The 15,333-nt window shown below is 33.4% G+C and overlaps 1 protein-coding gene across 5 annotated transcripts in view; it reads right to left on the bottom strand.

The window, feature by feature from the left end:
• Window positions 1–15,333, bottom strand: part of WDR7 (WD repeat domain 7) — a 277,915-nt gene that overhangs the window by 238,494 nt on the left and 24,088 nt on the right. For all 5 annotated transcript variants that reach the window (XM_045527974.1, XM_045527973.1, XM_045527977.1 and 2 more), the window contains 5 exons: window positions 11,420–11,565; window positions 10,925–11,027; window positions 8,631–8,772; window positions 8,150–8,398; window positions 7,156–7,376 (listed from right to left, as the gene is read on the bottom strand). In XM_045527974.1, coding sequence (XP_045383930.1) covers window positions 7,156–7,376; window positions 8,150–8,398; window positions 8,631–8,772; window positions 10,925–11,027; window positions 11,420–11,565 — 861 coding nt within the window. The remainder of the gene's footprint in view (window positions 1–7,155; window positions 7,377–8,149; window positions 8,399–8,630; window positions 8,773–10,924; window positions 11,028–11,419; window positions 11,566–15,333) is intronic.

The raw sequence follows: 15,333 nt of genomic DNA, 5'->3' as shown, positions 1-15,333 counted from the left end.
AAATCTTTCTTTAGACAAATACCTTGCATATTTTACCTTTCAGTACAATTCATATTTTATTATCTTAACATTTTTCTTCCAAACATCCTTCCTAAGTAGGATGAAAAAAAATGTCCTAATGCTCACATACAGCTAGCTTACAGCACATATAAGACTATTACTCTGATCTCTTGGTTGTTATTTTCAAAGTAATGTACACATGTCAAATTCTTGCCAGCTTTTGCCTAAACCCAAGTCTTTATCAGTTACAGACAAATCCATCAGATACTAGTCAAGACAACTTATCAAGTGCTCCAAACTCCTCCACATAACATGCCTAAGACTAAGTGCATCTGCAAACACAGGTTTTCCCTGTACCATGTATGGTTTTATATATACCCACAAAACTAATATATTCAAATACCATAGATACTGCCCTTCCTGAAAGTCTTCCAAAATGACCCAAAGCTGACCTCCTAAGTGCCCCTTGTGTGTGCTCCCTAAGGGCCTTGAAAAAACCCCTTCCATAAGATTTACCATACTGCATTATAATTCCCTGTTTGCTAGTCCGGCTCCCTCATTAGACTAAATTCTATCAGATAGGGACTATATCTTATCCACTATTATGTCTTCTGGTCCTAGAAGGCACCTGAAATATGGTTGGCACTCAGATATTTGCTGAATGAATGTCTAATCAAAAACACCCAACTGAATAATAACCTTATTAAAAAGTCATTCATTTTTTCCTAACAATTTCTACCATTTTAAAATGAATTTTAACTCATTTTAAAACTGATCAAATTATTCAAGAAAAATTAAGTCTTTGTGTCATACTTTCTGTTCAGCCCAAAATAAAAAAGTCAATTTAATCAACTACTTCATTCACAAGGTTTAGCATCAAATCACTTCTGACCACTACTAAAAATAAATTTCATGCCCAGTGGAATCTTCTCTACTATCAACGACATGACTCAAGGTCTAAAGGAACCATTCCAAAACAGAAGGATTTCTAAATTTTTAAAATGTTTAGTATAATATCAGCACAGTCAGAATAAGGATGCAGTCTTTCTCATTACTACTAAAAGGACCTCTTACTGACAGACCCTTGGCATAGCTCTGACATTTTTGGCTTCCTACACAAAAGACTGAGTATGTTATGATATGAATACATCGATAACATTCATAGCAGGAAAAAAATTTTTTATCTTGAACACAATAGTATATGATAGTAGTAAACTCTGGAAAACATAAAATTATAAAAAATATAAACTAATCAGAATGCATATCTAATATAGTGCCAGTATATTAATACATTTGTGTTTTTAAAATGAGAATGACAGCTATACTTAAATATACTTCACACACAGGTACTTACAAGCCCTGAAAATTAGTAAGACTTAAAAGATTATAAACAGGATGGTGGAAAATTATGGGGGTAAAATGGTGGCTGTACAAACCTATTTCTAATATTTTGAAGGGTAATTTGGCATTATCTATTCAAAAGCCTTTAGAAAGTAATATGTCCTTTCCTACAGCAATTCTAAGAATTTATCCTAAGAAACCATTCTGGAATTGCAAAAATATTTAGCTATACTAATTCTCACACCCACTGTTGATAAGATGAAAACATTTTTAAAAAGCAACATTCTAAAATGTCCAATAAAATTAAATTGAGTACATCAGAAGAGGCATGGGCTCTGTAAAAAAAATTAAATAAATTACAGAATATCATTAAAAATGATGTTGTAAGAATATGCTTAGTGACACAGAAAGATGACCAGGCCATCTTTAGCAAATATCTGTATTGCCTATTAATATGTATTTTTAAAAAAAAAATTTCAAAAAGATGGTGAATACATGAAAACATATGAAAATGGTCTCAAGATCTAAAAGAATTATGTGTTAAAGGAAAAAGGAATGTCATAGAACATTAGGTACATTATAATATATTTTAAATATGTCAGTTCTGCTTCCTGCTTTTGCTTAATTTGTATTTAAAAAGTTTAGTATACTGCTTGGTTTCAGACACTATAATTACAGACATTGGTTTTTAAGTGTAATATTCAAATTAAATTGGTAACAAAAATCCAGATTCAAAAACTTGAGATGAGAGGAAATTCTAACAAAAGCTTTCAGTACTTGTCAGAATAAAAGTACAATATATTAAGAAGAAAACCTAATTTCTTAATTGCTCTTATTGACTGTGAACATTAGCCACACTACTATACATGCACTCACATGTACCATTCATATTATCATACCTGTCTGTAGGAAATAGGCTAATATTGTCAAATCTTGAAGGCATGAACACTAATTTTCAGGTTAGATACCTGACATTCCTGTTTTCACAAATCCATGCTGCCCCCTTCTGGGTATTTCTGGAGATTATGTGACAATAAAAGTTTAATAAAATGTAATATATGAAAAGTAATCATTTTTTAGCTAACATATTAAAAAACTTAGCCTATATGTTCACAGGCAGAAACATATTATTGGTACTAAATAATTTATTAATATTTTAAAACATTTTCCAAAAATTCTGTTCTGAATAGTTCTAACAACAGAAAAACAGCTCTAACAATTAAATCATCAATGCAAATGAGGGAAATAAATATTAAATACACAAATAAAACAAGACACTTAAAGAAGTTACATTTTCTGCTCCTTTTATACTCATTCCCCTCACTCCCCAAAGCAAACCAAAATCTGAATTTGGCACCTAACTTTCCAGTTCAGTTTTAATACTTTTACTACCTACATATGTATCCATAAATATTCAGTATGGATTTGTGTTTATTAAATGTAAAAAATGATATCATAGTGTATTACACATACAAATGTTCCATGCCACAGGCTGTACTTCTAAATCCAACCATCTGCTATAACGGAACATCAACCGAGAAAATGTGGATAGCTCCATACAAGATACACAATTCTATAAACAGAAAATCTCTACTGGGTCACTAGCGTTATTTTTTAATTTCTGAGTTTTCATTCATACCAATCATATCTGTTTGGTTTATTATGAGAAATATTTTTTTTAAAGCTTATATTTCTTAAAAGAATTTGACAATTAACATTCTGTAGTTCTGAAGTATCAGTTAACCAGACTATTCAATGAATTAACACTCAATTTCAAAGCACTTTTCCTAAATGAACTTTTACTATTTTGGAAAATAATATTAAATGAAATTCCTTTAACAAATGAAAACCAATGGCCGAGCATGGTGGCTCACACCTTTAATCGGAGCACTCTGGGAGGCCGAGGCAGGAGGATTGCTTGAGGCCAGGAGTTCAAGACCAGCCTGAGCAAGAGCAAGACCCTGTCTCTACAAAGAATAGAAAAATTAGCCGGGCGTGGTGTCATGCACCTGTAGTTCCAGCTATTTGGGAGGCTGAGGCAGGAGCTTGAACTCAGGAGTTTGAGGTTGCAGTAAGCTATGATGACACCACTACACTCAAGCCAGGGCAACAGAGGGAAACTCTATCTCAAAAAAGAAAACAAAAACAAAAACAAAAAACCTTTAAAATGAAATAAAAGTAAAATCTATTTAATTTAGGTACTCTACATAATGCTATATTTAGGCCATATTTATCATATATGAACATGTCAAATTTTTAAAATATTAAAACTCCCACTATGAATTAAAAAAAAAGTTCATTAAAAATCAAGTGAATAGAACCATTGAGTCTGGCACTAAATGAATGCTAATCTATCATAGGAATGTGGAAAGATTTTAGGTAAAAAGATGCCAATAAATGAAGGAGAAAAAAAGGATGATAAAGAAACATCTAGAACAGTAGGAAAATAAGTACATCCTATTTGTCTACTGACATGTATGTGGCATTGGGAAAGAGGGTATAGAGTCTTGTCTTCAGACCTCATCTCTAGCTATAGTATCTACTCTACCTAGCAGATAGGGTTTCATTTTTTCTTCACTGTCTGTCTAAGCTAGGAGACAATGAATTATTTTCCTTAGTACTTTTTCCTAACTTTATGTTTTAGGAAACATGAAATGTGATTATAAAATAAGAAAGGAAAAAATCATCAGCCCTACATTCTTATTCAGTTTAATTTTTAAGCACAGCTGAGCTAGGCACAGTAGCCTATGCCTATAGTCCCAGCTACTCAGGAGGCTGAGGCAGGGAGGATCACTTGAGCCCAGGAGTTTGAGACTAGCCTGGGTAACATAGTGAGAACCCACTTCAAAAAAAAAAAGGAAGGAAAGAAAAGAAAAGAAAAACACAACTAACATTTCTGTTTTATAACATTCTTTTCCTGAAAAAATAATTGTAAGCAGTCAAAACTTAACTTCTTTCTGCATTTAACTGAGATAAAACCCAAAACTCTATTGTTATTATTATTTTAGAGACAGGGTCTTGCTCTGTTGCCCAGGCTGCAGTACAGTGGTATGATCAGAACTCACTGCAGCCTCGAACTCCTGGGCTCAAGTGCTCCTCCTGCCTCAACCTGCCCCAGCCTGCCAGACTATAGGCATGCAGCACCATACCTGGCTAATTTTTCTTATTTTTTGTAGACATTTCTTGCTATGTTGCTCAGACTGGTCTCAAACTCCTGGCCCCAAGTGATCCTCCAGCCTTGGCTTCCAAAAGTGGTGGGATTACAGGCATGAGCCACCGTGCCTAGCCTCAAAACTCTATTCAGATAAAAAAACAGATGACAAACTTTTCATTATTTATATTTAATCATTACTTTTAGTAAATATTTATAATATTTCAACTACAAAAGTAGCTGTTAACTTATTACCCAATCCAAACTTTCAAATAAAAATAAAAATATAATTTTGATAAAAAGAATATGACATTGGATCAATTTATGAGAGGGAGAATTCAAGCATATGTGGTTAACTCTAATCTCAGGAAAACAGTCATTTTCTAAACATTTAGCAAATATCAAATTCTGCTTCACTTTTTATTAATTATTTAGGCTCTTTGACCTTTAAACTCACTTGCTGATGTGCCTAAAACCACCAGCTAGTTTGAACAGGTTATTATTAATCATGCAGTAATTACTTACTTGTTAAATTATCACATAGTTAAAATCAAGTATCTTTGTCTTACTCAATTTTGAATAAAAACAAGAAATTTTCTATTGTTAAGCTTATCAAAACTAAATTACAAATTAAAAATACATTATTTTCCAAGTACTAGACTTTCTTGTCCGTATCTCTTTTCTTCATATTACTCAGGTAACTACTGCTTTTGGCTTACCCAAGTCTAGTAGCAAGAACATTCTCTATTTAGTTGCATATATGTCTATTAGATAGTTTTTTGTTTGCTACAATTATTTTAAATAGAATTGGTCAAAACCATTTTATTATATTAAATACACACTTGAAATTTTTTAAAAAGAAACTGTAAAACACTTACATAGAAATATATGAGCTAAAAAAAGTATAATTAATGTAATTCAAACAGAGAACATGACCTTATATAAACCATCCGAAATGTTCCTTTTAATCACATTTGTAATTTAAAAACAAATGTCAATCAAATAAAAAATGGTTGTTCTAAACTGGCATAGAATTATCAAAATAATCAATTTTTGGCATTGAAATATTAGATAATTCACCAAATGTGTACTTAGAGATGAAAATTCTCACATTTCACTATATGACATAACTACTATAAAACGAAGTTTAGGGGAGGGGTTGTAACAACACTTCAAACTTATGAGTACAATTATGATATCTATTTCACTAAAATATGACATAAAATTAGTTATTTAAATAAATGCATAGCAATTTTTCACAGTGATTAAGATAAGAAACAATCAAAATGGAAGAAAGAAAAAGAATAAAAAAAAATTGCAAATATGGCAGGAAAAATAATGAGAGACATTAGTACTAGGATTTCATACAAAGCCACCAACAGCAAATCAAACAAAATACATAGCACTGGCAGAACATGGCTGACTAAATATATTAACAAGAGCATTAAATAAATAAGCAGAAAAGCCAAGGAAAATTTCTTGGATTTTAAAATAAGACATCTTGTGAACATTGCATCAGATACACCAGTAAGACTGTTTTCAATTTCAGTAAGCCTAGAAGTAGTGACACTGGATTATTATAAGCATGAAATACGTGTACAAGAAGACACAGTGTATTTGCGTGTGTGCACATAAATGTGTGTGAGGGGATTTTGCAAGCAAAGTGGCTAATCACATGACCAAATTCCATGATTAACAAACAGTAAAAGAAATTACTGGGGCCAGGTGTGGTGGCTCATGCCTGTTAACCCTAGCACCCTGGGAGGCCGAGATGGGAAGATCACTTGAGGTCAGGAGTTCAAGACCAGCTTGAGCAAGAGCAAGACCCCGTCTCTACCAAAAACAGAAAAATTAGCTGGGCATGGTGGCACATGCCTGTATTCCCAGCTACTCAGGAGGCTGAGGCAAGAGGATGGCTTAAGCCCAAGAGTTTGAAGTTGTAGTGAGCTATGATGATGCCACTGCACTCTAGCTTGGGCAAGAGAGTGAGACTCTGTCTCCAAAAAAAAAAAAAGAAAAAGAAAAAGAAAGAAAGAACTTACTGGATCCGTCAGTTAGCATTTCTAAGCTCTCCTAAAATTTCATATTTCTAAAGTATTAGCTATTTATTTGACATCATGGCCTATCTTAAAGCACATCACAAGGAAAGCAATCTGCTTCTACAAAGGTACAGACAAAATTTTCCAAAATCATAATCAGTGACTCTTACACTTTCTCTCCCTTGTCACAATAATTTTTTATTTAAACAACCTCTATTGGTAGTACTTAAAAGTTATTTTGCCTTTACCAAAGTACACATTCATTATCTTTTTACTCAGATAATAGTAAGATTGTAGAGTGTCTCTGGAGATAGTTAAATTATTTTATAACATAAAATTGAAACTTCATTCAGTAAAACCTGCTACTACGTTTCAGGAACAAGCTACACCATTCAGGAGATAGTAACAGGAAAAAGACACTATATCCATCTTCGATGTGTCCAATAGTAAATGATCGTAACTATGCCTAAATATTACGTTACTATTGTTTTAGTTTTAAAATTGAAACAGTTTTGTTCATTCTCTTGTCACATTTTAAGTTACTCTAGATTCCATGTATATGCCTGATAGCAACATAACTTGGGTCTACCACAGTGAAATAATCTTTTATATAAATCAACTTACACTACAGTTTTCAGGTGGAACTAGAAGTTGAGTAATCTCACCACCATGAACACAGAAGATATGTTTCATTTCTCCAGAAAATATGTCCCAAATTATGACCGAAAAATCCACACCTCCAGATATCAGATATCTTTGATCATACCGAGCTGAGACCTGATGAGGATATAGCAAACATGTGACTTTGTTCCGATGACCACGGAGTGTTCTGTGAGGTGGCCAACCTGTAAATAAGGTTTTGGATTTAAAATGGGAAGATTAAAGACTTACAAAGTTTTGACAAGTAAAAGCAAACATGAATTTTCAAAATAGCTATAAATTTTATCACATAAAAGGCTTCCGATGTTACTTCTAAATCTACTCTATCCAATACAGTAGCTACTAGCCACATGAGACTACTAAGCATTTGAAATGGGGCTATTCCAGACTCAATTGTACTGTAAATTTAAAATAGTCATGAAATTTTAAAGACTTAGTACAAAAAAGGTAAAATATTCCATTAGTAATTTTCATTTTGATTACAAGCTGAAATGAAAATAGTTTTGCTCTATTAAGTTATATAACATACATTATTATAGTTAATTTCACTTGTTTCATTTTCCATTTAACATAGCTATTAGAAAATTATATATATGGTTACATATGTGATTCACATTAGATTTCTTCTAGACAGCACTATTCTAGAAGACTATAGCTACTACTGGTAATATAGTAATTATTTAGTAATCCATAGAAATAACTAATAATAGATATAACTATTAACATATATCAAAGAGATAATGTTGGATACTTCCTTATTTACAATCATTACATGGTATTAATTCCAGTAATAGGCATTGAATATTATATTATTTTCACATTAAACTATCAACTACATAGCACACTAACTACTATACTGATTCATTGTATTTGTAAAAAACAAAGAGCAGATACATTTTCATTATCAGGGTTACAGAGTTCTCAAAACACTTTAGACAAGTGTAGATCTTCGGTATACCTCTTCTAAGCATGTGTTCCCCTTGCAACAGCTGTACTATGGCCGTCTGTGTGGCAGGTACAATGACTATGCTTCCATCTTCACGCCCACAAACAAGTCTTCCGTGTGCTGGTATGTACACACTGGCAGTTACTTTAAGAGGTTCATTACTATTAGGAATCACACTCAGTTGATCTATAATTCCAGCAGGACAAGGATTCAGTTTATCAAATGCCTCTTGCAAACTAACAGAAGTTGTCATTTTCAGCCCTGGAGGTTTTGTTTTGTATAAAAGAAAAACATTGGTCCATGTTAAAAAAAATTTAAAACATTAAAATAATATTTGTTAATTCAGTAATATGTTGAAAAATCAAAACTTTAGTCAAGTATAATTCTTAGAAGAAAATGATGTATGTACAGTATAAATTTGTTATTCAGTAGTTAGTATTTAAGATGTTAAATTAAAAGAATTAAGAAATGGCTACACATCATTTACTATTACCTTCACCACCTTCCTGTTTATCAGGTGTGTCTGATATGTTCCAAATATTCAATCTTCCAGAAGAATCACCCTGAATTAATAGTTTATGTAAATATTCCCTGCATCCATAGAAGAACCGAGTAACAGGAGGACAAATTAGCAACTGCCAAAAAAAAAAGTATTTAAATATCTTTAGCTACATTTTTAATCAAAATATCTCACACATTAACATTTTTTCAAATAAAGTTGTTAGGTAATTTGCCTCAGTAGCCAAGTTAAAAATGTGTTTACAGTATGATTATTCAACAATATTTTAATGTAATTTGTAGCATTAACGTACATGTCAACTAATGCTCAGATCTAGTATATTAAACATTAAAGAAAATAAGAACCATATTTACAGTCTTTCTCTAAAATCAGTATTTATACTTTTTCTCTGCTTTATAGAAACTTACTAGCCAAAATAATGCAATTTATTTAATTGCCTGTTATTAAACAATTAATAGAGATATGACACTCTTTACTCAAAAGTCTCCACTTAAAAGGTCAAAAAGAGAGGACTTCACTAATCTAGCTTTTTTGCCCACTCCTGATTAGTCACTAAGAATAGCAACAAAATTAAACTATCAAGCTTGTGTAACTAGAGGACCACTTTTTAAAAATTAGTACATTTTCAACTAATAGCCTAAATTTTACTTGGTCACATTTACATAAACCATTTGAACATAGCCTATGTTAGCTATAAACTACTAGGAACAACCATTTATTAGGGTCTTATGTGTACTTTCATTTTTGAAACATTATTTTTCAGCTTAAGACCTTGTGCCTTCAGTGAGGCACTATTTAAAAATAGTAAATACGGGAGGCTGAGGCAGTAGGATCGCTTGAGCCCAGGAGTTTGAGGTTTCTGTGAGCTAGGCTGACGCCACGGCACTCACTCTAGCCCAGGCAACAGAGTGAGACTCTGTCTCAAAAAAAAAAAAAAAAGAAAAGAAAAAAAAAAGTAAATAGTGGTGGACTACTAAAATTAAAGGTCAGAGAATTAATTCACAAATACTGGAATATTAAAGCATGGAATCTTACCCTGAAAAGCAGTAATAGACTTCAGTTTTGACAATTATAGTAAATAAGTAATCTAATTACTATATTTGGTATTAGTTGTTTCATGAAAAGCACTAGCCTATGGAAACTATATCTAAAGCATAACCAACTGCTTGATTTTACTTAAAGTCTAAAAATTATTGAAAATTTTAATTGATAAACTACACATTTAACAAGGAGAATTTGCTACAGCAACTGTAATAACCAATATTCTACATTTCAATGTATCTATCATACCACATAATATATATTTTTTAATTTAAAATGTATTAGCTCATATTTAAATAAAAATGATACGTATTGTTTTTGCTTTGTTTCATGTATTTTTTTTTTATATAAGCCATTATCCCTTAGGTTAAACCGGACGTAACTAAGTTGAAGAGCAGTAAGCAGAAGTTTAAGTGAAGAAAGTAAAGGGTAAGGCAGGCTATCAAGGATCTTAACTATAGAGAGATGTATAAATTCTGTGTATTCAAAATATTCGTGGAAAAAATTCCCTTGCTTTCACCATCCCACCACATAAAGATGGGACACAATGTTCAGAATGATAAAGTTGTGGAAACTCAGAACATCACTAAAGTAAAGAAAACTTTACTTTCAAAACCAAAGCCACTTTCTTACTGCCCAATATAGACTTGAAAACCCAATACTAAGTGATGTCACATTTCAACATTAAAGGTATGTTAAGCAGGTTTTTAGAAATGACAATAAACTTCTGTTTTTTATAGAGAAAAATGTTTTATTCTTCATTTCTACTATCTAATGACATAAATTGCTACATGATTTTGGGGAGATACTGCAATGCCTTATTCAAGTAATGAACTATTGTAAGTCAGCATTATTATACAATTACCTCTACCTTTCTAAAATTACATCTGTCACTATGTTTATAATTGCATAATTGTGTAAAATAAATTTAGACCACTGTAGGAATGTTATTAGAAAGTCAATTCCAATATGCAATCAGCATATGATCACTAGTACTCTTAAGAAAGGTGAATGCTACTTTATAGGTATATTATTTATTTTTAAATAAGCAAATTTTAAAATGTACTTATAATTGACCATATCAAAATGTTTTACAACATCTAACACAGTGCCTTGAATTGTATTAAATCTTTCAAATGCTTACATACCAAAAGACATAAGTAAATACAGTTGTGAAACATTTTCAATGTAACCATCAATTATAAATGATACCTGAAGAATTTTACCTCTTTATCTTTTCGATCCAAGAGGCTATGTTGTACTGGAGGAATTAAATTTTCAACGGCTTTTCCCACATCACTGCGGAATGAATCACTAGCTGGAAGGCAACTGAAAATGGAAAAAATAAAACATTCAATTAAAATACTGACAAATTCTTCCAAGCAAGGAGCTAAAAAAAAAAAAAAAAAAGAAAAAATACATTAAATATTTTATCATTCCATATGACAACATTTTATGCCAATGGACAAAAAATGGGTTTTTAATTATAGTCAATTTAATGTAAACATTTAAATTAAATAATGATATAAAAATATTCTCCTTCAAATAAAAATCTACCTAATTTTTGTACTTAAAAGTTAAATTGGAATTACAAATTTAACTTAACAAGTTCTAGTTTTTTGCCTAAATTAAATATTTATACTACATACATTTGCATAATTTCATCCCAAATTCTGAATCTTTTCCTTTTGATGAAAGCCCTAATTTATGACATCGCATACCTGGCAGGTAGTTTATAAATATAACTTTGTCCATTTTCAGTCCAAATGATTACTTTATCTGCTGATACAAAGTCCCCTCCAGTCCACGTCTGTCCATTTTCACTAGGACCTGAACACAACAGGGAATAGTCTCCAGCATCGAATACCTACAAAGAATAAGAATTCACAATCTACTACGTGTTGTTGTAATTTAAGTAAGATACAGGGACATTTCAATTTTTTTTTTTTAAAAGCTTTCAGAAATATATTTAGCAAACTCAGGTCTTTAAAGTTTCACAGCTTTGAATGAAGACGGTTTATCAGTGAGCCCTGGGGCGTGGTCACCTTAAATAAGGAAAACAAAATTAGGCCCCAGCTATGTGCAAACTGCCTACGGACAAGCAACAGACTATGACAAGTGGAGCTGGAGTGCCCTTCTACACAGGGACAGTAATCCTTAGACTTTCTTACCTAGAGGGAAGAAGTTACTCTATCAAAGAAAGGCAATAAGGAATCAACCTCTGGAATGAAGGCTTATGAGTCCTGTTTTATTTCTATGTCCAGGAAAAACATTTCTAACAATAAACTCTGACATCAAAATAACTCTTATTAATAAGGGAATTACTTTGCTTTACCTTATCTTGTCAATGTTCTAAAATACTACAAATAGAAATTAAGAGACTCACTTTTATTATTTGGTAATTCTCACATGTAAAAGTCAAGTCCTATAATTTTCTTTCAATTTTTCTTTTTTCTTTTTGAGAGACAAGGTCTCACTCTGTTGCCCAGGCTGGAGTGCAGTGGTGCAATCATAGCCCACTGTAACTTCAAACTCCTGGGCTCAAGCGATTCTCCTGACTCAGTCTCCCGAGGAGCTAGTACTACGGGCAAGCACTACCATGCTCGGCTAATTTTTTTATATATATTTTTCTTTTGTAGAGACGAGTTCTCACTATGTTGCTCAGGCTGGTCTTGAACTCCTGGTCTCAAGCAATCCTCCTGCCTTGGCCCCCAAAGTGCTGAGATTACAGGCATGAGCCACCATGCCTGGTCTAATCCCTATAATGTCACCAGCAACAAAAGCTACTGACCTTATCAGGCCTTGCATTTGAAAGGCACATCAAAGTTTACAAAGCTCCTTTACAATCATTATCTTATATGACCCTTAGAATTACTGCAGGCGATAGACAGCCAGTATTATTACTCTATTTAATGGACAGGAATCTGACACCAATAAGGATTTATCAACTGCTCAAGGTCATGTGTCCAGGAAGTGATAAAGCTAGGACTAAAAGCCCCAGTCTTATAATTTGTAACAGAATTTTTCTTTCTATTACTTTCAATATTTGATAAAAGTCCATCCTATATTGTTAGAAAATCTACCCAGGAGGAAGGAGTAATTCCTCATTCCTCAATGGCTTGGTTTTTATTTTACTTTTCTTTGAAGAAAACAATGAAGCTGTTTGTATCAAGCCTTGAAGTTAGAGCAAATGCTATCTGAATTTAACATAATTTGCTATAATATTTAGCAGTATATAACATTAGCACTACAGTAATAGCCAAGAAAAGTCTAACAAAGAACAATGGAGACCAGCCTCCAGTCCTATTATCTATACTAAAACAAACTAAAGCTATATAAGTTAAAACAATACAATATGAATCCATGAATGGACAGACAAATCAAGAAGTTTGGAAACAGATTCCAGTAATATAGGAATATAGTATATTATCAAGGCACAACAACAAATGAATTATTCAACAAATGGCATCAAGAACTGGAGGGTCGGCCGGGCGCGGTGGCTCACGCCTGTAATCCTAGCACTCTGGGAGGCCGAGGCGGGTGGATTGCTCAAGGTCAGGAGTTCGAGACCAGCCTGAGCGAGACCCCGTCTCTACTAAAAATAGAAAGAAATTATCTGGCCAACTAAAAATATATATAGAAAAAATTAGCCGGGCATGGTGGCACATGCCTGTAGTCCCAGCTACTCGGGAGGCTGAGGCAGTAGGATCACTTAAGCCCAGGAGTTTGAGGTTGCTGTGAGCTAGGCTGACGCCACGGCACTCACTCTAGCCCGGGCAACAAAGTGAGACTTTGACTCAAAAAAAAAAAAAAAAAAAGAACTGGAGGGTCTACCTGGAATAAAAATAAAGTGGGATCTACATCTCACAATTTATATAAAATAAATTCCAGATTAAAGATTCAAAGCTATATAAGATAAAACCACACAAAATGGGGAAAGGACAAATTTTTAAAAAAATTTTAGCTTATGGTAAGCCCTTTTAAAACATGTCACAATTGTTTTAGAAACCATAAATAAAACATGATAATTTGACTATATGAAAATTGAAAGCTTCTTTACAACAATAAATACCTAAAAAAGTCATTCTGGTGGGTTGTACTACTATCTCAGTATTGTTTTAATATGATGATTAATGAAGCTAAGCACCTTCCTATATATTTACTGGCCATCTGGCTTTCCTCTTTTATAAAATATTTCTGTCCATTTTCCTATTGGGTTGTCTGTATTTTTCTTCTTGATTTGTAGGGGTTTTTTAAATAATACTGAACAATCCTTTATAATATGTGTACATTGTAACTATCTTCTCTCACTATGGGTTGCCTTTTCACTCTTATACATGCATTTTGAAAAGAAAGAAAAAAAAGGCTACCCACATAATTATAAAAGGCTTATAACGGACACACAAGAAACTGGTACTAGATACTACCTCTAAGAAGGAAAAGGAAGTACCAGGGGATAAAGGTATGCAGGAGGCACATTTTTCACTGTATCCTTTTGCACTGTCTTTTGTTACTATTTGCACATATTTTAAATTTTAAGACAAAGGAAGGACCCCGTGTAGCCTATTCTAACCAAGCAGCTGCTAGCTTTTCCTCTCCAAACTTATTCTAAAATAGTAGCAGGGACAAGGATAAGGTTAAGATGCTTATTCCCTAGTCAAGTCCTTCCACTGTATGGCCCAGTCCCTTGTCCTGCAGGCTCAAGAAACCAGTGTACTCCATGTTCTAGGCACGGAGCGAGGCAATGTAGCAGAGCAATAATGAGAGCAGCTGCTGTAGTCAGACTACCAGAGTTGTAACTCAGCCACTCCACTACTACTTGTACAAACTTTGTCAAGTTATCTGTCCCCTCTGCCTCAGTTTCCCCATTTGTAAGATGGGAAAAGTAACAATTCCTACTGTGGTAAGCAGTCTCTAAGATGGCCCCACTTATCCCAAATCCTGGTATTCATACCCTTGTGTAATTCTCCCCCCGGCTCTTGAGTGCAGGCTGGATTTTGTGACTGTCTCTAGAGTATAGAATGTGGCAGACTTGGCAAGATCTCAATTCTAAGATTAGGTGGGTCTTGGGTCCACCTTCTCTTGCTTGCTTACCCGGCGGAAGAACAGCAAGGAATTGCTGTCTCCAGCCAACAGTCAGTGGGGTCCCAAGGCCTGCCAATGCCACATAAGGGAGGTTGGAAGCAGATCCTCCCTGAGTTGAGCCTGGAGACAAGACTGCAATCCCAGCAGACACCTTGATTGCAGCCTTGTTAGACATCCTGAGCTACAGGTACCCAACTAAGCCCTGTCCAGATTCCCAACTCATAGAAAATAGGTGATAATTCATGTTTGTTGTTTTAAATCGCTAAGTTTGAAAATAATTTGTTATGCAGGATTAAATAACTAATATACCTATCCTCAGAGAGTTGTGAGGATTAAAAGAAATAATACATGCAAAGTTTTTAAAAAAGTGCTAGGCAGAGAACAATTGCTCAAAACATGCTATTTTCCTATTATCGAAATATTAAAGTCTCGCAATGTGGAAGTAATATACTTCGCCCATCATTACCTCTGAAGTGACAAAGGAAGACCTTCCCAACTCCAAGAAACCAGGAAAAAAAATGACAACTGGGTATCATAACACCCTACAAAG

The sequence above is a fragment of the Lemur catta genome, chromosome 16, assembly GCF_020740605.2.
Source record: "Lemur catta isolate mLemCat1 chromosome 16, mLemCat1.pri, whole genome shotgun sequence".
In the NCBI taxonomy this organism is placed as follows: domain Eukaryota; kingdom Metazoa; phylum Chordata; class Mammalia; order Primates; family Lemuridae; genus Lemur; species Lemur catta.
The sequence above is the reverse complement of the archived record's forward strand: the minus strand, read 5'-3'. Positions and strand labels throughout refer to the sequence as shown.